Source organism: Parasteatoda tepidariorum, chromosome 1 (genome assembly GCF_043381705.1).
Source record: "Parasteatoda tepidariorum isolate YZ-2023 chromosome 1, CAS_Ptep_4.0, whole genome shotgun sequence".
Taxonomy (NCBI): domain Eukaryota; kingdom Metazoa; phylum Arthropoda; class Arachnida; order Araneae; family Theridiidae; genus Parasteatoda; species Parasteatoda tepidariorum.
Genome location: NC_092204.1, coordinates 27,697,346 through 27,722,807, shown reverse-complemented (window position 1 = coordinate 27,722,807; position 25,462 = coordinate 27,697,346). Strand labels below are relative to the sequence as shown.

At 27.3% G+C, this 25,462-nt stretch overlaps 1 protein-coding gene across 4 annotated transcripts; it reads right to left on the bottom strand.

Annotated features, from left to right (window-relative positions):
* Positions 1 to 449: 449 nt before the first annotated feature.
* Positions 450 to 25,462, bottom strand: LOC107446355 (serine/threonine-protein phosphatase 4 regulatory subunit 3 flfl). Of its 4 annotated transcripts, none has more exons than XM_043046379.2 (17): positions 25,020 to 25,462; positions 24,127 to 24,341; positions 20,123 to 20,178; positions 18,005 to 18,103; positions 16,287 to 16,910; positions 14,143 to 14,292; positions 13,195 to 13,239; positions 12,997 to 13,113; positions 11,478 to 11,532; positions 10,945 to 11,021; positions 10,178 to 10,271; positions 6,109 to 6,267; positions 4,948 to 5,117; positions 4,425 to 4,573; positions 4,179 to 4,348; positions 2,276 to 2,424; positions 450 to 1,569 (listed from the first exon to the last, which is right to left on the bottom strand). In XM_043046379.2, the coding sequence occupies exons 2-17, from the start codon at positions 24,266 to 24,268 to the stop codon at positions 1,468 to 1,470; spliced, it is 2,358 nt and encodes a 785-aa protein (XP_042902313.1). In that variant the 5' UTR covers positions 24,269 to 24,341; positions 25,020 to 25,462; the 3' UTR covers positions 450 to 1,467. The 4 variants fall into 4 exon arrangements, with proteins under 4 accessions (XP_042902313.1, XP_071034049.1, XP_071034045.1 ...); XM_071177948.1 differs by having other exon boundaries at positions 6,109 to 6,264; XM_071177944.1 differs by having other exon boundaries at positions 24,674 to 25,281.

Genomic DNA, 25,462 nt, shown 5'->3' with positions numbered 1-25,462 from the left:
TTTACAAACCAAAGTATTTGATTGAATCATCAAACACTTTTTATTAGTTGGAACGCATGTAAATATACATTATTCTTGACGTTAAAATTCTGATAGGTAATAATAAATTTTTTTTACGTAATTTACAATTTATTTTTTAAAAAAATATAATCAAATATACACTTATTTGAATCTATTCATTGATTTTTATTTATTGCAAAAGTATTAAAAATTTTATTTCTTAGACAAATAAATAATAAATATATATTAAAATATTTTTAATGCAAAAAGATTTTTAAAATTATTACTGAAAGAAAATTACTTTCTCATAGAACATTTTGTTTTATTATAACCCCCAATCAGAATAAAAATGATTGTCTTTTTGTATTTATTACTCAACACCCATATGCATGGGAATTAATAAATTAAATTTGATTTTTTGAGAAAACAATGAAAGAGACTAATTACATATATATATATATAGTTTGTATTTTTTTTAAATTTTTATATACTTATGTAACAAGACATTATGGAAGAACAAACATATACAACATGCACATAATAATGCATGACAACCTGTGATCACACAAACTTCTAATGACCATGTTCTTTAATAAAAACTCCATACATAACCTATGTACACGATTTACCCATGTAATGAGTTTTGATGAGAAGCTAATTCCATGAATGATGAAAAACAGTTTGAATTTACAAATGAGAGTATGTGTTCGACTGCAAAGAAAAAACACTGTACAAATATTGAACAAAAAGGGGAAAAATTTTGGATTACAAAAAACGATTGTAAAATCGATAAATCCATTTTCTTTGCTATCACATAATATAAAAACCCTTCGAATATTTTTTGCAACAGGAGGGTTAGGGGGGCATAGAAAAATAACTTGCCAGTGGTAAACCTTTAAACAAAACTTTTTTCTTTTACAATGAGCTTACAGGAGGTAGCTTCAGTTGCAAGTTAAAATTAAAAAAGTGATATTTAAAAACAGGCAACTATTGTTTGAAGACATCAATTTTAAGCAACTTCCCATCATTGCGCTGTCAAGTCAATAACTAAGTCCTTAATTTTGCAGAATGCTTTCAGGAAATTTTAACAGGAAACTTAATAACAAAAATACAATTTTTGAATTATCATTTCTAATACAATTCAATTTTTTTTAATAACTAAATTATTTCATGTACTATAATAACATAGCTACTTCAATCATAAACTTCCACTGTTTTATTTTTTTTCAACACATAACTTGAGTCCACTGGATTGTTATTGAATTTATTCTGATTAAAAAGAGTTTCCTCGTGTCTGGCATCAGTGGACCGACAGGCACAGATGGCAGTTGACGTGATGAAGAGGGCAGCAGAATAGCTTCGAGAAATTTCATGATGAATCAAAATTGCTTCGATTTTAAAAACTGGGAAACGATTCTGTACAACTTTTTGTGTGATTTCGGCAAGTGCGAATTATTAAAAAATATGCTATGAAGATACTCTTGGGCGCTTTGTTGGAGGTGTACTTGAAGGATCATCATCGTCTTCTTCCTCTTCAGAATCTTCATCTGGATAATCGACTAATCCTCCCTGGAAAATAAATTCACCATTCAATCTCTAGGGTATAAAAAAACTATATATACATACATCCCTATATAACATAAAATCATAATGGTCTAACACTGTTGGAACACTTGGCTGGAAAATCACGTGGTTCATACTAATGCTTTCAAGTTATCAATTTTTGATGGACTGTTATTTGAAATGATTTTGTTAATCCACCTAGACTTGTGTAAAGCTTTATTGAGGATTATTAATATACAAATTTCTTGGTTTTTAAAATCCTAATATTTTTAGTATATTTTGTATCACATCAAATAATTAGATTCAAGGCAATTACATCAGAAGTCAGATCAATCACTTTTTTAAGAGTTATTACCATTCATTTTACACATGGTTTTTAGAATTTCAATATTTTAAATATGTTATGTAACTTTAATCACTTTTTAATATTGTTTCAACAATTCCAAGTTGAGGTTAAATTCATGTAGGCTTAGTTTAGAAATTTTGCTTTATTTATTGGAAAACCAATTTCCAAGAGATTCAAAAAAATTTTGATACTTTAAATATATTATTTAGTGTGAATCTCAGACATTGACTTTTAATAAGCACTTTTGGACACACTGAATCTCATTGTTAATTCATGTGTTTTTCTCCTCTTTTATAGTTCCCTAAGAGTCGAGTTGACGATAGCTCAGTATGAATACTATAAGATATGCATGAAATAAAAATTTACCTTTTTTGTTAGCTGAGGAGATTTCACTTCAACAGTTGGACTTAGAGGAGGTGTTATACTGGATGGGCTATTGCTTCTTCTATTATTTAACACTGGTGAAAATGACCTTAAAGGAACAGCTTTATTTTCTTTTCCATCTTCCTTTCGGGCTGCAAGTACAAATTTATGAAAAATTAAAAATCACTAAAAACTAACAAAACAGAAACAACCACAAAAATCTTTTTGTTTTCATAAAGTAATTATTTAAATCCTTTTTAAGATGCATTATTTTTATTTTTGCTTTGCACCAGGGTGCTTAACCATATCACTCAACAAAAAATAAGCATCTTTAAAGTACTTTTGAAGGACACAAAAAATTTTTTTAAGCACTATATACACTAACAAAATGCAAAATAATATTCAAAGACATTACATGATCATGATAAAATAACTAGTCTCTGACAAAGAACTCCTTTCTTGATTACATTATAAAATAATATAAAAACAATTATAAAATAATCAAGAGATTTTTTAGTTCGATATCAGAGGGTGGAAAATAAGGCCTAATATTGAGAATATCTTGCAAAACGTAGCAGAATTGCACATGAGAGTGCAAGAATCTCACAGAACCCAGATCAGTAGACGCACACGCAGACTCCCAAGTATTTCATCAAACATGTAACACGATGGGTTCGATCATATGTTACGGACAGACAGTATGCCGAAACGGATAGTGGTTGAATGAATTATGAAAATGCTGAATAGAACAATGTGAAAACCGCGCTTTTGCACAATACTCAGCGAAAATCCACATGGTGAAAAAAAAAAAATTATCATTTTCGAAAAGGGAAAATTAAGCACATTTTAAAAACATCCCATGAAAAAAGCACCTTTAACGGCATTTAAATACGAAAATAAGCTCTTTTTAAAAATGCTACGCACCATGCCCCACTAAGTACAGATAATATTAGGACAACATTATCTTAAACTGTTGATTAAATATGCCAACGTCTTATTAAAAATGTCCCACTATGAAAACTAACTACAGTTAGGTAATTAAAATTCCAAGTAAATCAGGTGATAAATGAATAATTTATTACATCAACCGTCGGCTAATGTCATTTAATAAATAAACCAAGTACCCATACCCCAAAATTTTTCTTATTTATTTCTTTTTAATAGTAAAAATAAATAAATACTTACGATTTTATTTATATCATTATAGAATAAATTTACAAGGAACTAATTATTGTAAAATATTTGTTTTGTAGAAATTTGCCCTTCTTATATTGCTTTGCAAAAAGGCTACAATTCGCTCATTTTATTTAATTCTTAAAATATCAGTTATTGAAAACTCATAACTTTACAAAAATAAATAACTGATCTCCATACCTAAAAACTTCAGAAAGAAAAAATCCAAAAATATGTAAAAACATTTGAAGAGTACAATATTCAGAAATTTCAACAAAAAAGGGAGTGATTTATCAGTTTTAAGATGCAATGAAATTTTTTTTTGGCTGCGGATAAATTACACTTAAATCATTTAGAAATTTTATCATTCAGAAATATTTATGTGTTACTCAAACATTGCCGCCTTTGCGGAATGACTCAACAGCAATTTTTTTTTCTCAGCTGTAAATTTATACTTGAATGTCAAATTCTACATACAAATATGGCACACTTGTCAAATCTGAACGCTCTATTATGAAAAATTTTCATCCAAGGGGGTGAAATTACATTTGAAAGCCATAAATCAAATAAGAGGGAAGAAAAAAAAAAAAAAAGATGAAGAAAAGAGAGAACAATCGATCTAGGTATCAATCAAAAGTATCAGACGTTCAAGAAATACTTATTAAAAAAGGAAAGAGAAATTATCTGCAACCAAAGATTAAGATTTTCATCCAAACAAGATGCTAAAGAATACCTCTTTTTTCGAGAATTTTATTTAGTCCTATTTCAAATTCATCATCTAAATCTTTATTGTTTTCATTCACTGGCTCATCTTCTATCTCCTCTTCATCATTAAACCACATTTCCTCTTCGTCTTGCATTCGCTGAATATCTCGTCGAAGTAAGTTGATATTGTTTACAACACTGTAAAAAATAATGAGAGGTTCAGGTGATGCATTTAAAGTGAATGAGACAATGAATGAAGAAGAAAAATACTTACTCATTGCATACATAACCAGTACGGTCTTTTCTATCTAAATGTTGTTCATATCGAACCCTAAGAGACTTGAATGTTTGAACATAATCTACTTTATCTAATATCTTTCCATACCTCTCCACTACATGGCCACATAATGTTTTAACATCTTCCTAAAAGAAAAAAAAACATTCACCTAATGAAAAAATTGCTTGTATTGTGAAATCCACATAAACATCTAAAAATAAACTGAAGAGAGATAAGAAATCTGCATATATATTATTAACTATTTGTTTTGTGTTATATATTTATTTACACTATAAATTTGCTTTAAATTGTTGGGTAATTTTTAGCATAAAAATATCCAACAAGCAATTAAAGTAAGTGGCAGTTTATTTAACAAAATCTATTTAATCATATTAAAAATTAGAAAAAAAAATACTATTTGTACTAACTATTTGTAAAAATAAGAACTTTTTCTTGAGTTTTAAAATAAACCTTTTAACTAGGTTTTTTTTTATAATGATCAACAAAAATCTATACTTACAACTTTAATAAATTCAAACATTTCAACTATAGCAGAATCCAAAAGATTGTATCTGCCATTGTTTCTCTTGAAAGCTTCTACAACAGGTTGAAATAAATTACCACTAATAATATATCGATTGTAGAATTCATCTTTCATGCCTATAACTTTGCGCATAAATCTAAGAGCACCTGCCAATGGAAAAAAAAAATATTTTTAATATATATATAAAGACATCAAGACAGATTCAAATATAGCAAAATCCAAGAAAAGATAAGTAAAAGTGATAATTGTAAAATGTTCTTTATTGAAAAAACTTACTCCTCTGGGATCACAGATGTACTGAAGTGACCATCTCTTTTTTTTTAGAAAAAAAAAAAAAAAAAAAAAAAAAAAAAAAAAAAAAAAAAAAAAAAAAAAAAAAAAAAAAANTATGGTTTTCCACCGGACCTTCCTTCCAATAGACAAGCAATGGACAATGGACAGTTCCAATCAATGAAAGTTCCTTAGCAATGGACAGTTGCAATCAATGAAAGTTCCTTAGCCATAGACAGTTGCAATCACTGGACAGCAATCAATGAAAGTTCCTTATCAATGGACAGGTTGTCCCTTCAATTAATTACAAATCGTGTAAGCTGGACAGATGAGTCCGTTATTTTCAAAGAAAGTTCACTGGACAACAAGGCGTCCTTCTGTGTTCGGTGTGAGCACGTATCACCGCTGCCACCTTTTAAATATATATATATATATATAAAGACATCAATACAGATTCAAATATAGCAAAATCCAAGAAAAGATAAGTAAAAGTGATGATTGTAAAATGTTCTTTATTAAAAAAACTTCCTCATAAAATATCCTCTTCTGGGATTACAGATGTAAAACTGAAGTGAGATCCATCTCTCTTTTCAAAAAGAAAAAAAAAAAAGATTGCTGTCTAAATAACAGTAAGGTATGATAAATTATAAATCATGTCTAATGTTGTCAAAATAACAGAAGGTTTCATAAAAACGCCAGACAACATTGATCTTGTCATATAATTTATCAGAGTTTCTAATAAAAATAATTCTAATTTCAATGCAACAACTTATAACATTGCCTTTGCTCAGTTAAAAAGCTTCTTCAATGTACAAAATATTCATTCACAATGAAAGGAGAAAAAGAGATAAAAAAAATTTTACTCACATAAAATTAGGAATGTATGTTTGGACTTCATTAACACTAGTATTCTTCCCAATAAGTCTTTTTGCATTACATAGTTTTTTACATGATAGGTATGATGCTCAACACAGAAAGATAACAATTCCAATATTAGACCCATTAACTGTGCAGTTTGACTGTCTTCTGAAAGATGGCAATATTAATCACTCGCAACACTAAAAATTTTGTAAACTTGAAAATAAATTTTAAAAAACACAAATATTTTGAAACTATTTGTTTTCAACAACAATGACCTTCATGCTAAAGTTACAAATTTATACACCAGATACAGTGAAACTTTGAAACAGTATCAGAAACCATAACATCCACCCATTTAAGACTAGAACATTCGACTACTACATATTTTCACAAATGATTGCCTAGAATTTCCACAAACTAGGCAAGGGGATCCCTTTGGATCCATCAACTTCTCAAAATATTAATAAAACAAAATTACTTTTCTGTTTGGTCAAAGCATTAGCGATTGATACAAAAGATATAAATATGTAAAATATCAGTTGAAAACAAATGACAATAACATAAAAAATCTTCCCTAAAAAACTATTCCCCCCCCCCCTACTCGTAGTCTTAACTATATTTTCTTATATATAGTCTTATATACATTTTTACAATCCACAAAATTTTTTATTTTGTAATATTTTTTACAAATAAATAAAATTCAACTAAATGACGTGATTTACCGGGTATCTGCAACATTTTAGATTTTCAAATTCGTGACTAATTCCAAGAATTTTTCACGACTTAACGAAGTGTTACTACTTTCTCCCACAATAACATAACAATAAATTTAAAAAAGCATTATAATAACATTAATTGAAATGATAGATATAACCAAAACTGTTATTCTCTGCATTTTCATATTTATAGATTTTAAATTTAAAAAACAGAGTAAAGAAAGAGTTGAAACAATACAGCTGAAAAAATACAAAAGCAAAAAATTTTTTTCCTGCAGAATTATATTCTAAATATACTTTTCTTGTTCATCAGAAAAAAATGAAATACTCCTGATTTTTCTGTTCTCATTTCGGAATCAAAAAAATTTGCCCATGACTGGTTTGCTTCAACTAAAATTTAAAATTGATAAAATAAAATTTTTTTTAAATCACAGAAGTTTAAAAGATAATTCGCTCTAGAAATAATGTTTTTTCTTTCATTTTTTGAAAGAACACCATAATTTTTAAAGAACATGATAAAATCATTTTATATTCTAATAAAATATGACTGAGTGATGATTTGGTTAGGAATTCAGATATTTGGAACAGGATGAAATTGGGGGGAGGAGGATTCCATTTTAAAAATGAGATATTTTGGAGACCTAAATCCATGACATTTTATAAATAGTAAAATTCATGATATTTCATGACAAATTTTATTCAATACTGAAATTCATGACTTTCCAGGTGCGCGGTTACCTTGGATTTAATGTTAGGCCTCGTAAGATAAAGCTTATTCATATCATATAAGCCATCTCATCAAACTTAAGAGCCATAAAACAAATATTTTACATAAAGCTTTTTCCCTCTATTAGTCTTTTACTGAAAAATTAAGTTATAAAAGTTTTGATACAGAAATATTCTAGGGTGTTCTAGATGCCAGGAAGAAAAAAAAAGTTGACTCCTAAACATATTTTCATACATTTTTTAATTTATAAATGCGCGCAGTTACCTTGGATTTAATGTTAGGCCTCGTAAGATAAAGCTTATTCATATCATATAAGCCATCTCATCAAACTTAAGAGCCATAAAACAAATATTTTACATAAAGCTTTTTCCCTCTATTAGTCTTTTACTGAAAAATTAAGTTATAAAAGTTTTGATACAGAAATATTCTAGGGTGTTCTAGATGCCAGGAAGAAAAAAAAAGTTGACTCCTAAACATATTTTCATACATTTTTTAATTTATAAATGCGCGCAGTTACCTTGGATTTAATGTTAGGCCTCGTAAGATAAAGCTTATTCATATCATATAAGCCATCTCATCAAACTTAAGAGCCATAAAACAAATATTTTACATAAAGCTTTTTCCCTCTATNGTAAGTGTAATATAAAAAGCCTAAACTAGAAATTTAAATTGATAAAATAAGTCTGAAGTCAAAAATACAACAATAAAATTAAAGAAGCATTATAATAACATTAATTGAAATGATAGGTATAACCAAAACTGTTATACTCTGCATCTTCATATTTATAGATTTTAAATTTAAAAAACAGAGTAAAGAAAGAGTTGAAACAATAAAATAGCTGAAAAAAATACAAAAGCAAATAATATTTTTTCCTCCAGAATTATATTCTAAAGATACTTTTCTTGTTCATCAGAAAGGAAAGAAATACTCCTGATTTTTCTGTTCTCATTTCGGAATTAAAAAAATTCGCCCATGACTGGTTTGCAATAAAAATTTTTAAATCACAGAAGTTTAAAAGACAATTCGCTCTAGAAATGTTTTTTCTTTCATTTTTTGAAAGAACACCATAATTTTTAAAGAACATAATAAAATCATTTTATATTCTAATAAAATATGACTGAGTGATGATTTGGTTAGGAATTCAGATATTTAATTCAGATATCAGGATGAAATTGGGAGGAGGGGGATTCCATTTTAAAAATTAGATTTTTTGGAGACCTAATCCATGAAATTTTTTAAAAAATAGTAAAATTCATGACAAATTTTACTCAATACTGAAATTCACGACTTTCCAGGTGCGCGGATACCCTGGATTTAATGTTTGGCCTCGTAAGATAACGCTTATTCATATTATATAATAAATCATCTCATCAAACTTAAGAACCATAAAACAAATATTTTATATAAAGCTTTTTCCCTCTATTAGTCTTTTACTGAAAAATCAAGTTATAAAAGTTTTGTAACAGAAATATTCTAGGGCATTCTACCAGATGCCAGAAAGAAAAAAAGTTATGACTCCTAAACATATTTTCATACATTTTTTAAATATTTTATTCATTTTTTAAAAAAAAATTATTTACAAAAATTATTTACTTAAATGTTATCAAAACTTACATACATATGAACTTTTGATGAACTATCAACCAAATATATTGCTGATTAACAGAGGGAAATGTTGACATGTTTTTTTAATTGAAATTATTCATTATTCAATTAGATAAAAAAATAATACTGTGCTATAAAACGTTTAAGTTTGATATTGTTATTTTGATATGAACCTTTACATGATGATATATTTGTTAATTACACGATATATTTTTAGTTATCATCTAACAGTTCAAATCTTTTAATTATCATCAAACAGTCAAAATTATCATTTCTTCTGTAGCTTTTCTCATAATAAAAAGATGTTACAAGATAAAAAAAATATTAGCTCAGATTAGAACATTTTCTTTCCAGAAACAAATTAATCTGTACAATTATATTACTTAATATTGCATTAAGCTTTTATATTTAGTTTTGTTGGAACACTAAACTTTCATTAAAATTAGTCTAAATATTTAAGTTTCTTCCACAATAAGAGTTATATCCAAAGCTTCGAAATGACTCTTCAAAAAGTGCCTTTCATTAACCATCAACAGGCAAATTTTGATCTTTTCAATAATAAGATGGTACGACAGACAAAATCCAAATTAGAGTTAACACTTATTGACAAGCTCAATTTAGGACAGGTTATTACAACACAAGAATTTAAATTACTGCTATTTGATGCACACAATTCACAATGCTTCTATTGTAAACCATTTTCGAAAGCTCAAGCGAGGGAAGAGGGTCAGTTTAACTTTTCAAAATGTTACTGAAAAAAAAAAAAATGCTTTTTATTTAAATTTGGCCAAGCATTAGTGATAGATCACTATATTATTGCGAAGTGGCATACAAAACATACAAATATGTAAAATAATAGTTGAAAATAAATGATAAAATTCCATCTTGTGAAGGGAAGGGGGCATCTCAACAATTATTTTATATAAAGCCCTTCTATTTTATAAGACTTCTGGGTCTCTATTGAAAAATTTAGTTTAAAAATTAGAAACAGAAGCAATTACAACTTGAATAATCAAAATACGGCACCTTTACTGGGTTTGTCTTCTGTAGTGTTAGCCAACATGGGTGCTATAAGCACATGCATACAGTGCTTATAGAAATAATTCAGAAAGTCAGATTTCTGCAAAAAATATAAGAATATTAATGAATTTGCAGGGAATTTTAATAAAGAAATAAAATAAAACCATCATCTAAGGAAGCAATTTACATTCTGTGGTCTAAAAATTAAAAAATACTACTGTAGTCAATTTGTCCTTAGCTTGTAGTGTAAAACTTTAAATTTTTTTTAAAAAGCAGCGTAGTAAGTAGCACAATACANAAAAAAAAAAAAAAAAAAAAAAAAAAAAAAAAAACAATAATAATACACGTTTGAAATAAGCCTAGACACCTACATATATTGTTAGTTTAGTAAAGAAAAATGTTTAAAAATATTTTGGAATTCAATTGATACAATATCGTACAAAAATCCACCAGAAAAACATATTTAGCTCGGTAACTATCAGTGAATAGTACTTAATAATGGCTTATATAAACAAGATTTGAATGTTTTCTTTAAATAAATATTATTCTAAATCGTTTTTATGACTTTTTACTTTAATTTTTAATGCTATTGTTACAGTAGTGACAACATTTTAAAAATATTCTATATCCAGTTTATTTTTTTAAAAAATAGTTGTAGTTAACTACAAAAAACTATTTTTCCTATCGCTGCTTCTATTACTCACCTTTATATCAAAAATTAAAATGCAAAACTTAATGTACACAACAAAAGGCCCTTCAATAAGTCAACTTACATTTACAGTTGCTAACATGTTTTCAGGATCTAATAAGATTTTTATGATGCCACAGAGATGAACAGCTCTACCCATTTCTAAAATAAAAAGATATTAAAAAAATAGTTTAAAATATCCTTTTTTTTTTTAATTGTTATTAATTTTCACATTAAAAAAATATGAACTGCAGCTTATATTTTAAATAATAATTGTAAAAAATTATAAATTTAAAGATAAACATCAATACCAAAAATTCAAAAATAAAGTTAAAAAAGGGAGGGAAAGATTTCCTACTCAATAAGTCTTTTACTTATATAGCATTGATGTAAATAATAACACAATAAGTAAATAATAACATAAATAATAAATTACAAAAAAATAAAAGTGATTATAACTGAAAATAAAACTTTTATTTTCAGAAAGAAAACAAGATCGCTCAAAGAAAATAAGTCATTTCAAGCAACAACATTTCACATCAAGTGTTAATTTTTAGCAAACGGAAAATTAAGACAGAGAAAAAAAGTGTTTAATCAATAACTAATGATAATATTTACCTGGATCTGGATCACAAATCATTTGCTCAATTATGATATTTAACAAAAGTTGGTCCTGAAAATAAAATTTGTAAACATGTCAGCACAGAAACTAGTATACCATGTAAGATAATAAAATGGCATGCAAATAAAAATAAATAAAAGCAAAAGTTATCCTAGCTGAATACCCACTTTTCATAAGGTGGGATTTTTTTTTTGCTTTCAGAACAATAGAAGAAAAAACTGAACAACTACAGAACAATTTTTTTTAAAAAAGAAACATTATGAAACACTGCTAAATTGAGTTTTGAAACTAATTAAAAAATAAAATTAAAGGTTTCATTTGATATTATCTTTATAAATTAAATTTAAATATCCAATTTTAACAGGAGTTTATTTTTTAAAGTAACAATACCATTTTGAAAACAATGCCATACTCTCAATATAAATTTAAGGTATAATGTATTTGTTCATGGTAATAACATGTTTATTAAATAAGAGAGCTAGTTAACATCGAATCTGCCAAATATTATTAAAAAAAATAAATAAATAAAACATTACTAGATACTTTACTACAAAACTTTATTAAACTAAGACTTAAAGTGTAGATTTCATAATACACAATCATATGAATTCTAGATAAAAGCAATATTTTGCCCTCACTTTAGAGTTATTATTAAAATGGTTAATTGTAACTTGTAAAATAATTACCAAAAATACAATTATATTTTATCTGCAAACATTACAGCATTATATTGAAAAAAAAAAAAAAAAAACACAGGACTTAGTCATTTGTAATAATGTCTTAATATAGCAATTTTATATCTTTTAACACACCTTTGCACTGTAACTAAATATTATGATTGCATAATTATAGTATTAATTCAAAAATATTACATTAAAATACTTTCACGTGTACAGTGAATTTAATTCTTAAAATAAACTTACATCCACTTGTTTGTTCACTTGCTGTAGGGTATATTCTCTAACCATGGGCAACTTTAACAATAACTTTTAATATTAACTACAAATTTAAGGTACAAATGTATTTGCTTATGGTGATAACATATTCATTAAATAAGAGATCTCGTTGGAGTCTGAAAGAATTATGCACAAAAAGAATTTAGAAATTAATTTCTATGACTTTTTAACCTTCTTTAGAAAAATACCAACTATTACATTTTATTAAATTTAACAGTTGAACACAGCAATATTTCTAAAGAAATATAGAATTTTTTTAAATCAATGAGCAATTAAAGTTACTTTTTAATAGAAAATATGCCAAATATTATTTTAAAGAAACATTACTAGATACTTTACTATATTCAAAACTTTACTAAACTAAGGCTTAAAGCATAGATTTCATAATACACAATCATATAAATCATAGATAAAAGCAATATTTCGTCCTCACTTATCTTTTAAAACACCTTTGCATTGCAACTAAATATTATGATCACATAAGTATAGTATTAATTCAGAAATAACAAATTAAAATCTTTCTCATACATAGTGAATTTAAATCTTATAATGAACTTACATCCTCTTGTTTGTTCACTTGCTGTAGGGCATATTCTCTAACCATGGACGGATTGAAATCAACAATATAAGATAATATATCTGTGGATGCTGATTTTATGGCTGGATCGTCCATGCTCTAAACAAAGAAAATCATTTTCATCAAACATAGCCACAAAATTACTGTAAATAAAAAATAAAATTATAAACATTATCTTACCAATGTTATTTCAAGTGCCTGTAGAACCCCAAGAGAGGACAATGTCTAGAACAATGAAACACCAGTTAAAAAAATATAGATAAATAAAACTTTATATAAAAGCAAAAATATAATAGAGGGTTATTAAATTGGTTTATCATTCGATCTAAGTAAATTTATAACTAGTTTTGTATTTATAAAAATATTACCTTGATTTAATAAATGTCTTTACAACTAGTTTTGTCCAATTTATTTCTACATACTTGATAGACTAACTTCCTTTTGAAAGTTCAGATAACACGTTTTATTTAGGTTAAAGAAAGTAAATCCTGCTTTGCTAAACCTCACATTTTAATATAAATTACAACTCTGATGGATCAACTATAATGGTAAACTATGAAAATGTACATTTTAATTTAATGAATAGATTTTAATCTAAATTATCATTGAGTACAAGAATTTCAATAAATATATAAGTATGTCAGATTGAGATTGAAAAAAAAAATTACATTAAGGAAACTTTGACATGAAATATATAAAATGCTTATCCGTGGTTTGAATAGTAAACAACCAATGTCAATGGTTGGGTAATAAAAACATATTAAAAAGGGGTGCTCAGTAGTATCAAGTGCAGACTAAGTAAATGGGAAATCTCATTTTGCTTACTTACTTTAAAGATTATGAAAATTAAATTCCTAAAATGTTGTTATTGGTGGTTCTTGCATTACACTACACTAAGAGAGGGGAAGGGGGTAATGTTTTAATACTTACTATTGACTGCGGATTTTCTCATTTTAACACTATTGTATATATACATTAATAGTAACCTATAGAAACACATTGTGTACCCCCTAATATGTCTATAAATATTTCCTTTGGTGGGGTACACTAGTACTTGGTAATATAACATGTGGTTCAATTTTAATATTATTTATTTATAATAATATTAATATCAAAAGGACGATTTACCTTGAAAAAAGATTCTCTACTTTGGGGCTGTAACGTTTGAGAAAACATACAATATTCCTTTAAAAACAAAATAAGTTCTTTCCTTTTTTGGTCATCAGTGGATTCATCAGTTAACTGAGCAAATAATTCTGTGAGAAATTTTGAGTCTTCCTAAAAAACCAGAAGGGAAAAAATATATTAACACTAATCAATAACCTATGTTATTAAAATTTCTACATGTGCTAGGAATTAAAAACAAAAGTTCAGTGTCTTATCTTTTTGATGTAAAAAAGCTGCACACTGTTACATAAATAATAAAATTACTGAATACCAATCAAAAACAAATTTAAAGTAATTTCAATGCATTTATTATCATTCAGTCGCTTCACATACATGTTACAATAAAATAAACTACAATGTTATATAATTTATTAAATAAATAAATATCATGATTTTTGGACTTTTAACTATAATAATTGAATAGCACAATCAAGGTTGCCACTCAAATCTGGAAAAAAAATTCCCTGTGTTTTCCTTGTACATATTACGCACAATATATTAAGAGAAAACAATTACCACGTTCTTGTTGGGCTAACTATATTTATTAGTTTTAATTGCTGGAAAAACACCTGAACATACTTAAATAATGCTATAGTAAATGAAATAGTTCAGTATAGCTGAAATATCATGGTTAAACATCCCATAGACAACGCTTTGAGTGGTCACCATTTTTTAAAAGACAAAAATAAGAAATAAAATTCACTGTATTTTCCCAGTTTGTAAAGAAAATATCAAAATTCCCTGCATTTTCCCTGTTATTTTAGGCAATTTTTAAATTCCCTGTATTTTCCTGGTTTTCCCTGCGGAGTGGCAACCCTGACAATGTATAAATTAAGTTTCATAGATAGATATTCATCAATCTCTACAAAAGCGTTAGATATGGAATCGACAGTGATTTTACCATTTTTGGCAACTGACATGGTCATAAAAATACTACCAGAAAATATACACTGGAATTAATTTGTTATGCACCCACACCCGATGCTTGGAGATTTTTTTCTTCTTCTCAATCACTTTTGACACATTTTTATTGGCAATCATATATTCATTCTCTATTTATTAAGGTTGCAAGCATTGCAACCCTAATGAATTCAAATTTTATTCGTATCACAGTCATCTTTTAACAAGGTTTTTCAAAGCTTTTTCTTCAAGGAAAATAAAAAAGCCACAGTTTAAGGGTCTTACATTAGCAGCAAAGTGAAAATTTTAAACTGTATATGTTATCTTGCTGCAAAGAATTATTTGGGCCTTAGAATGAGCAAATATCTGAAATATTTAAAAAAGTAATTAAACTTTTTTTAAAAATTGCAAACATCTCCCCTCCCCAGATAAAAATTATCAAAATCAATGTCATATTCCCACTTTTTTTGCAAATTTTTATGATCCCAGATAATACAGTGTTGGAGTAAATTTCTAAATTTTAAAAATTAGATCACAAGCACTTTTAATCACCATGTGACATAATCAATAACTTTTCACTATGTGATATAATCAATAACATTTTTAGTTTCATTTCAATGAATTATTTTTATCGATGTTGCATATTTTTACATAAAATTTTCATTTACTCTAATCAAATCATGTTGTATTTATTTGCTATTTCCCAGATCAGTAACTTTTTAAAACACCATAAACGTTATGGAAAATTATATTATGCAGTACTTACTGTTGTAATAGTGGAAATAACATTTCACTGAAGCTTGTTTTACTAACATTTATTTCATTTAAAAATACTTTTCTTTTTAATTTCAATCTGCTTTTTTTACAAGCCCTTAATTTGCTCAGCTGTTTTAAATTAATAAAGCTCTTTACAATAAGTCTTCACTACTCTTGGCTTATATATAATGGCCTGAAATAAATCAGACTAAATGAACTATGAGTATTCGAAATTAATGTAAAAGTTTTAAGACTCATTGCAATAGATAATAGAATAAGGCTAGAGAATATTAGGCTGAATGAAAAATACTGAAAACTTTTTGAAATAGCCAGGCACATTACAAAGAGCAGGATTTTCCATCTTATCTGCAACATACATAACATGAGGGAAAAAAACTATAATATAATTATAGTAAATTATTATATTAGTTCTTTGAATTACGACTTACCTGTATCATTGTAACTATTTCCACCTTATTAAAGAATATAAAAGAACTAAGTGTAGACAACATATTTTCTTCAAACACAGATGGAGTTGGAAAACACACGTCTTGAATGTATTGGACGCGATATGTCTGATGAATTTTTGTTATAAGGTCTGGATTGGAGATGGGGATGACTTCTTTAAAATGAGACACATTGCGTAAAAAATCCCTATGTTTCTTGGGCGTGGGAGTCGAAGGATCGTACTCCAGAGCACCAACAACGTCAAATATTGTATCGTCCGCAAACATCACTTCGAACAGAGCATTTTTATTAAGCATAAATATATTCCTAAAAATTTCATATAATTGATGAAGTCCTTCTAAATTTTCTAGATCTTCACATATATGAAATATCTTTAAAAGTTTCTTAACATAGTTCTCTGATTCTAAAATCATAGCTAACTTTTCTCGCCTAGCAGGAGAGGGTAGACAACTGCTAATAGTCTCTGCCACTTCCTCCAACCTACTAAGCTCACAAGCCGGGAGTTCAATGGGAGGGGCGGAATCTGTCACATCCTCAAATCGCTCATCTTCAGACTCTTCTACCAGGTCTTGGGTTACATCCACAGATGGATCCTTCCCCTGCACCTAAAACATTACAACATAAAATTACTTATCTTTGTTTCTTAACAGCTTAATTTTAAACTGAAAAATTGTTAATTTTGAATAGAGCTTTTCTCCTAAAAACTTTTTTAAAAAAAGGATACTTTTCACAAACATTTCAAAAAGGGAAATCAATAACATAAACTAAAAATAAAATTATGCAAATACAATTTTCATCTATAGTTTAAATTAAAACGTTTAAAAAATAATCCATCCTTAAATTTTTTTTAAAATCAAAATGAAGAGGTTCGTACATTACTGTAATTAAACTTTTTGTACTTATACTCTCAAGTTAATATTTTTTTATCAATAGAATGGTAAAAGGAGACTTATAGTTGCCAACTTAGATATACAGAATACTGGGTTTTTGAGCAGCACATGAATCAGAGCATAAAATATATCGAATAGCATAAAATATGTATCTCACTAAATTAGTAGTTGCACATCATCCAAAAACCAGAGTTGGCACGATTAAAATCACTTAGTTTTTTTTTTTTTTAAATCATTGATTAACACCAATTGATTTTTTTAAAGTAAATCATCATGTCAAAAATATTTAAATATATTCTGTAGGGAGTGATTCTTTTCAAAATTTGATTTCGTTGATAATTAAGGTTTTATCCAAAGAAATGACATGACATACATGTCACAATACTAAAAAAATATATGGAAATCTATAGAAATAACTTTCAAAAAAGTAATGATGAAGTCATCACAATAAGATTACTTAAAAGTTATAAATCAAAGACAAATTTTCGTTCTTTTTTTTAAAAAAGGACATTTGCTACTATTGCTATAAAAACAAGCAAAATAGGGCACGGATTTATGATGGAATTGGAGCAAATTACTGATATTTCATTCTTTTAGATTAGGCCTTAAACATGCCATTTCCTCTGTTATGTTTGCCTCTTAGAGCCTGGAACTCTATTTATACGTGATTATTGTGGTTTAAATTGGATTAATTTTGTCAGATAGCCCATTCAATAACTTACTCTCACATTTTTATTAATATTTCAGTTCATCAAAAAGCTATGAGTAATTTGGTAGAAATTTCTTAAGATATAAGAGGAAAAACTTACTTGACAAATCTTTTCCCAAATCTCATCACAACCTGCCTTTTCTTGAAAACTCAAAGCCAAGTCAAAATTATCACCCTCTGACCATACAATAAGTGTTTCCTATTACATTTAGAAAAGTAAAATAATTATTACCTTCAGAAATCTTAACCATCACTATGACGAAGATATCACAAATAACATTGACCACATATTATGTAAGCATAGCTGGTAAAATGTAAAAATTAAAAAAATAAATAAATGTTACATGTTTTCTTGATCTTTTCAATGTCAACAATGAAAACAAATTGTATTAGAAAAAAAAATCTACATTAACATGAATGTTTTATTCTATTTTTCATTATCATTATTCTCAGAATAGGCATAACTATTTCATCAGTTGACATAAAAATGAATTCTGAATCAACTTAGCAACTCGGACAAGCTCAAAGTTTCTCAACTTTAGTAGTTTAATATTGGCTACAAACGCTCTATTTTCACTTGTTTCAGTGGATACATTTTTTTTCTTCCGGCAAATGTATTGAGCTTTAGTGCCAAAGCTTCATTTTGTTGCTGCGTTGATGGCATTGTTAGTACTATCAGTGCAATTTCAGCCAACTATACCTTGATACCTGTTCTTTTCACCAAGTTACAGAATTAACATTTTCAGCAGACATAAGAACGCATTGTTTTTCAAAATAAAGAAAAACAATCTCTTTGTCCTAAGATTCACATAGTTCCAATAAAACTTCCACTACTGACTTCTACAAATGCTACAAATTGGTGAATGGATTCTGATATAATTACTTATTCTTCGATTAAAAAATTAATACCATTAAATTTAGGATTCAAACTATTAACTGCATAGTGAATAGGTTTTAATGAAACTTTCACACTATGCAAAATAACTTTTTCTTCATTCTGCAAAATGGAGCCGATGAATATTTAGTTTGCTGGACTCTACTGATTACTCTGAGTTTAACAGTTTTTTAAGGAACGATTTTAGTTACAGAATTGTTCTTCCAAGTTTTTAATCTATGTAATTTAATTTACTATAAAAATTGTCTAAAATAAAGAGTAAATATGATTATTGTAACTCAAAAAGATGGAAAAACCTTCATAGATACTAATCTAACATTATCAATTCAAATATAATTTTATAAAAATTCATTAAAAAATAACTTTCAAAATTAAAAGTTTTTTTATAATGTGAAAAATTAGCTTTTAAAATAATTTATGCCTGAAAACAATGCAATTAAGATCAATTTTGTTCAATTAAAATCTCTCTAGACTAATTAAGATTTTTATTTAGCTTAATTTAGTTACTATGCCTTTCTTAGTTTTATTTATTATATAATTTTAAATAAACTATCTAAGGTTTGCCTTCAATGTAAATAACTTCGAAGAGAATGTTCTCACAAAAGAACATTGCATCTGTAACATGTACATTGAAAGTCCAACTAACTCTTATGCTTTAAAACATACATCATGATTAAAGAGAATAAAATATTAAAGAGAATAAAATAATAAAGAAAATTCAAAATAATGCAGAAATATTAAGGAAAAAAATACAGTCAACATAAAATTTTCCTTTATTATTTTCCCACTGGAAAAATTTCCTTTAAGTCAGAAATCAGAAAAGGCTCCCTCAAAAAAATCTCATGCTTTATTAACTAAGAGCACAGTAAACATACATTATTGTGATGATCTATAAAGATATGTATAATTATAATTTTTGCTTTTACATACATTTACTTTAACATTATATTGTACTTACTTAACTTATTAAGGATAATAAAAAACCTAATTATAAGCAAAAAACTAAATTATATTATCATATAGCTATGCATACAAGAAAAAGTTGATATTTAAAGATACCAAAGCAATAAGCTAAGTTTTGTTGTTTGTCCTAGAATCAATGCCTTTTTTCATTGCTACTTTTGCTTGGTATGTTTCACATTTTTTTCTTAATATAAATAATGTTATTAGATTTTGATGAAGAGCAGTTTGAATCAATCGAATGCTATCATTCACTGACTGATAGGAACTATTAGACATGTCACAAAAGACAGGAGGTAACATAAATGATGACAAATTAAGAAACATATTTAAAAATAACCATTTAAAAACTAAGAGTTTTACCTGCTGCTTTTGATAAGCTGTATCTGGTAAAATTTTAGACTCCAAAAGAACAGAACCTAAAATATATAATATGAGAACATAATAAAAATGAAAACCTTCTAGCATTAAATGTACATTACACAAATTGTTTTAGCAAAACACAGAAGGTGAGTTTTAAACCACTTTATTGCACAGATTAAACTCAGATTCTCCACTTAATTTTAGGTTTCTAGGTTTTTTAAGAAAGTTACAATAAAATTTTTTACTACCCAAAGCAATATTCCACCAGAAATATTTTCTTGATTTAATAAGCAACAAGGTTTGCATTTTATTAGAAAATATGTCAAAGATTTAATTTTGTATAAAACAAAATTTGTCGAAGGTTTGGCATGTTGACATGACTCATAGCATTCAAATACATAAATTATAGATAAGTAAAAGCAATATTTTGTCCAAAAACTGGAACAACTTAAAGTTTCATTGAAATGTAGTTTTAAGAGTCGCAAATACTTCCTATATTAAGATTAAAAAGATTATAGTGAGATAGCTAATAAAATTAAAAACTATAATTTCTACTCAAAGCTCAATTTGAAAAACTCTTAATTAACTGCAAATGCAGTCACAATTAAGAAAAAATATGAAACAAATATTTTTGAATCAAAAAGTATTTTTTTAAATTATTCTAATTTTTACAATAATTCAGAAGAAAAAAATTTACAGGTGTTGCGGATGAATTTTTACAAGAAATAATAAAAAGGCATATTAAATAATTTTTTTAGGACAATATTAGCTACTTATTGTTAATTTCAAAATTTTTTATTTTCCATGTTGCAAGATTTTTCCAGGTTGAAGACAAAATTTAAAGTATTTCCACTTTTTTTATAAAACAAAATTAAATTCAAAGACCAGGCTTTTCTGTGAAAATAAAGGACCTGTGAAAACTAAAAGTACTCAATCAAAAGGTATTTATTGTATTCTTTTACATGGCTCATTATAAGCCTTAAAAAAATAAAATGAAAAATAATGATGTTTAATTACAAAAGAGAGAAAATTGCTATCACTGGTCACTAATTGGCCTTTTTTTCTTTCAAGATAGACTTTCTTAGAAGCCACAATATTTCAAGTCATGGGTTGGAAATACTGCATCAACTAATATTTTTACTTTTGTAATTGTAGGATTGTTTTCAATTCCAGCCAATAATAATTAAAACTTAACAAAACTCTTTCTTCTACAGTATTCATATTTTATGACAGTAATTATGAATAGTTTAATAAAAAGAAAATTAAATTAATATAATGTAAAAACATTAAAAAATGTAGTGACAAAATTATCATAAGCTTTACTTTTATTTTATCTCATGCTGCTTTGTTTACAAATGCTAGCTTGATTTTTGACAACTCTGTATTTGTGATAAAATGGCGAATGTGATTAAATGATGTTTAAATGTAGAAGAGAGAAAAATGAATATGGTTAAGATTTTAATATTTTTGTATTTGTGGGGGTATGAAACTGGAGAAAATTTTCTTAGGAATGAGAGATCAAGAAAAAACATGGTTGATTGATGTAATTTTTATAGAGAAGGTTGCATTGATATATAAAAATATGACAAATGAGTGAAATGACTGGAGATCCTGGAATGATTGCAGAAACTGATGAAAGTTTGGTAAAGGAAAATATAATCATGGTAGAAAGAAGAGTGAGTGATATATATATATTTGATGTTGTAGCAGATATGAAATTAACTTGGCTTGAAGTTATTATCCAGAAAATATCACCAGAGACCCGATTTTCTGAAAATCTATCAGTCAATCATTCCTTGAATTTTATTGATCCTGAGACTGGTGGAGATATTAATACAACCGAGGTCATGTAGAGACAGATAGAACGAGAGTTTTGCAAGGAAAATGTTTGCCAGTCACCCAATGAAATGTTTGATACTTATTTGCATTGATGTGGACACCATGATCACACAAAAGGTAAATTAGGTAAAAGGTAAATTGTATGCAATACGTAAAATATTAGTATGTGCCACAATGGGCTAAGGATGTTGAAATGGAATTCTAATGATGTTTATAAATAAGAACTATCTTTGAAATGAAACGATTCTGAAAACAAAATCGCAATTTCATATAAATGTTAATTTAACATGTTAAATATGATTCAGTTGTTAATAAATTTGTAAAATAACAAACATTTCACTTTACGATACTGACCTTGGAGTCAGAAAATATGTAATTATTAGGTGCCTCCACCTATAGTAATCTTTTACCTTGTATAAATCGTATTTTAATTGTGAATTTGACTTTGGAAATCAAATATATTTCTTCTAATCTCCAAAATAAGTAAGCACGCACTTTGTATGACCAATAAAAAAAAAGAAAAAGAGGTTTATATCATTATTAAAATGGATGGAAAACCATACACACGTAGCCAAATTATTCAACAAAAAGTAAGGACTTTAAAATAAATATCACAATTAGGCAGAGTTGGAAAGTTTTTGATAATTGACGGTTTTATCTTGTTTTAACCGTCACGTCAAAAAAAATAATTAAAAAAACCTTATGGCATTGTTTTTGACAATCGTCAAATATCATGAAATTTTGAATCATGTAAAACAAATGGCGTTTTCATACGCTACGGACTGACAATAACCCGAAATGGATTGTGATTGATTTAATTGCGAAAACGTTGAATAGAAAAACTTCAACAGTGCCTTTTTGCATAATTCGTAGCGAAAAACAACATGGGAAAGGAAAAATCTCATTTAGAAAAAGGGAAAATTAAGCACTTTTTAAAAACATCCATGAAAAAAGCACCTTTAAGGGCTTTAAAAAAATGAAAATAAGCACCTTTAAAAAACGCTAAGCATCCTGATACAAAACTAAATTCTGGCTATGCTAGGGGTTAAATTTTGATATGAACTATGACATCTATGATAAGGTATTAATACTCCATTTTAGACATGACATGCATAACATACACGAACCTGACGGCGCTAAATTTATCATGGAAAGAAGTTTGCTTATACTCTTTAAAAAATTACTACCACTTTCCAGCATTGGATTTGTTATTAACAACTAATCAAATAATTTATTTGATAATATATATAATAAATTATCACATATAACAAGCTCAAATAACCATTTATAATCAATTTTTTCATAATAAAATACAATTTTTCCAAATGCTGAAATATGTTTTTTAACCTTTTAAATATTATTTCACATGAAAAGGTATATTACTCATTAACAGTCATGTTAACTTTAACAATCCACTCTATTTTTTAATAATTTAATAAATAAAATAAATATATAAAAACAATTAAATATAAAAGTTCAAATTCTTCAGATGATAAAAAGATAATTTTTCATAAGGAAACTTGCTTCTTAACTCTATTAATTTTGTTTCATGTAAAATAAATTTTTATCAATAATTACTGTCATGCTCATACATTTAAAATTATCATAATAGATTTATAAAAGGTTTAATAGCCAAGTCCCATTCTTCTTTTTTTCTCTTCTTTTAGTGGATACCTCAAACTAGGATGACAGAAGATTTAATTTATCCTTGCAGAAAAGAAAAAAAAAGTTTTCTAATATCTTATTGTAAAAAACCAGCATAGTTTTCCAATAAAATATGTTGCATATATAAAGCAACAAAAACTAGTAAGCACATCATGACGTATAGTTAACATACATGATTGAAATTACCAGAAGAATTACTTTTAAGTAAAATCTTGATTTTTAAACTTGTGATCAAAAATAGACAAAAAATTTTTGCAACCATACCAGAATTTTAACACAAATTCCAATTAAAATAAACATACTATTCTTAGCTTTGAACCTCCTCGTAATACTGTAAGGAAGTTTACAACAAACAAACCTGTCAATTAAAGTTTTTTCAGGCATTAACAGTTGTTGTACTTTCCCATATAACATCATATCATCCTACATATTTGTAAAATCAGCATCATAAAATAATAAAATTGAATATTCTAATTTAATAAGTTGCGATATTTACTAACCATCTGATTCAGCACGAACTAGCAATGACATGCCTTTCAGCCTGTCTATATAAGATGATGACACATGTCCAGTGCCTCTGTCATCCCACTGACGATCAGCATTTAGTGCATACAATTTCACACGGCGTCTGGTATCTGCCATGCCGTTTTATCTAGAGACAGGTACAGGTAACCTGCATTTCTTGTTCACTTCCACATTATTAATACAGAGGTCTCTAAAAAGAAATATATTTGTCTAAGAAACACAACACTTAAAGGAATAAAGATCAAATGCACTTATCGATTCAGATTCAATTCACTTGAAACACTTATCTTTTCTTTGAACAAGTCAAAATTATTAATACATTATCTTTGTTTCACACACAAAGACTGTAGATGAAGATATATACCAATTAACTTTGAACCAGTTTAATATTTTTATGACGATTGAGAACAACGTGATATCAATAACACAACTAAATAGTGGTCCATTTAATATTTGGTTTCACGGATGAAGACAGTCTCATAAAATGTAAACAAAATTATAATACTCCGTCGAAATACTCACCAGATACTAGTAATAAAAAAAGAATTATTTCACAGCGTCCGATTAACATAGGAAATACGCAAACGTTGCATTACAATGAAATTCAATGCTTTTCCTTATCGCGGAACATAAAGCATTATTCGGTCAGAATGACGGTCAACAGTTGCCTCACGCTGATCACTCAAGATTCCAAAACACCGCAATGAGATTGAAAAGTAACATTTCCTAAGAGTAACAACAACCAAACGGAACTGTATTAGATGATCCTGTGTTAATTGTAGTTTTTAACTCTGTTAAGTTTAAGACTATTGAAGTAATATAAACAATGTAGGTTGCAACCTCATGCATACACACTGTAAACACTCACCGATAAGACGCCATATTGCAAACAACTCGAACAATCTACGGGGTTAACTAAGTACAATCATGGCATAGCGCCATTTTTCGAATTAATTGGTTCAATAATGCTCATAAAGGTGAGGTTTTCGACCCTTAACTTTCCAATTCAGTGTTTTTAAATGTTTAATGTTTTCTAATAATTCTAGTGGCTTGTAAATGATTTCAAGATATTTACTAAATGCACATTGTATCGACCTCAGTAGCCCGAGAACGAGTCCAGAATCTACAGTAAAAACAGAACAAAAAATGTTCATATGATACCACCAGAAAAGTTCAGATATACTTGCGTTTAATTTATAAATATAAATAATATTGTTTAGGAAGAAAAAATTATTGCATCATTTGAGGTCATCGTTCGTGAATGCATTGTTGAGGGTCAGCTTTTGAAATCACTGCTGCCTTTCAGGTGCC

Excerpts from the sequence above, each read along its gene's own strand:
- LOC107446355 (XM_043046379.2), bottom strand. The coding sequence starts at position 24,268 with ATGGCAGATACCAGACGCCGTGTGAAATTGTATGCACTAAATGCTGAT. Across the intron at positions 13,240-14,142 it reads GTAGAGAATCTTTTTTCAAG|ACATTGTCCTCTCTTGGGGT; the intron begins GTAAATCGTCCT and ends TCATTGTTCTAG. Across the intron at positions 6,268-10,177 it reads AGAAGACAAACCCAGTAAAG|AAGACAGTCAAACTGCACAG; the intron begins GTGCCGTATTTT and ends GCCATCTTTCAG.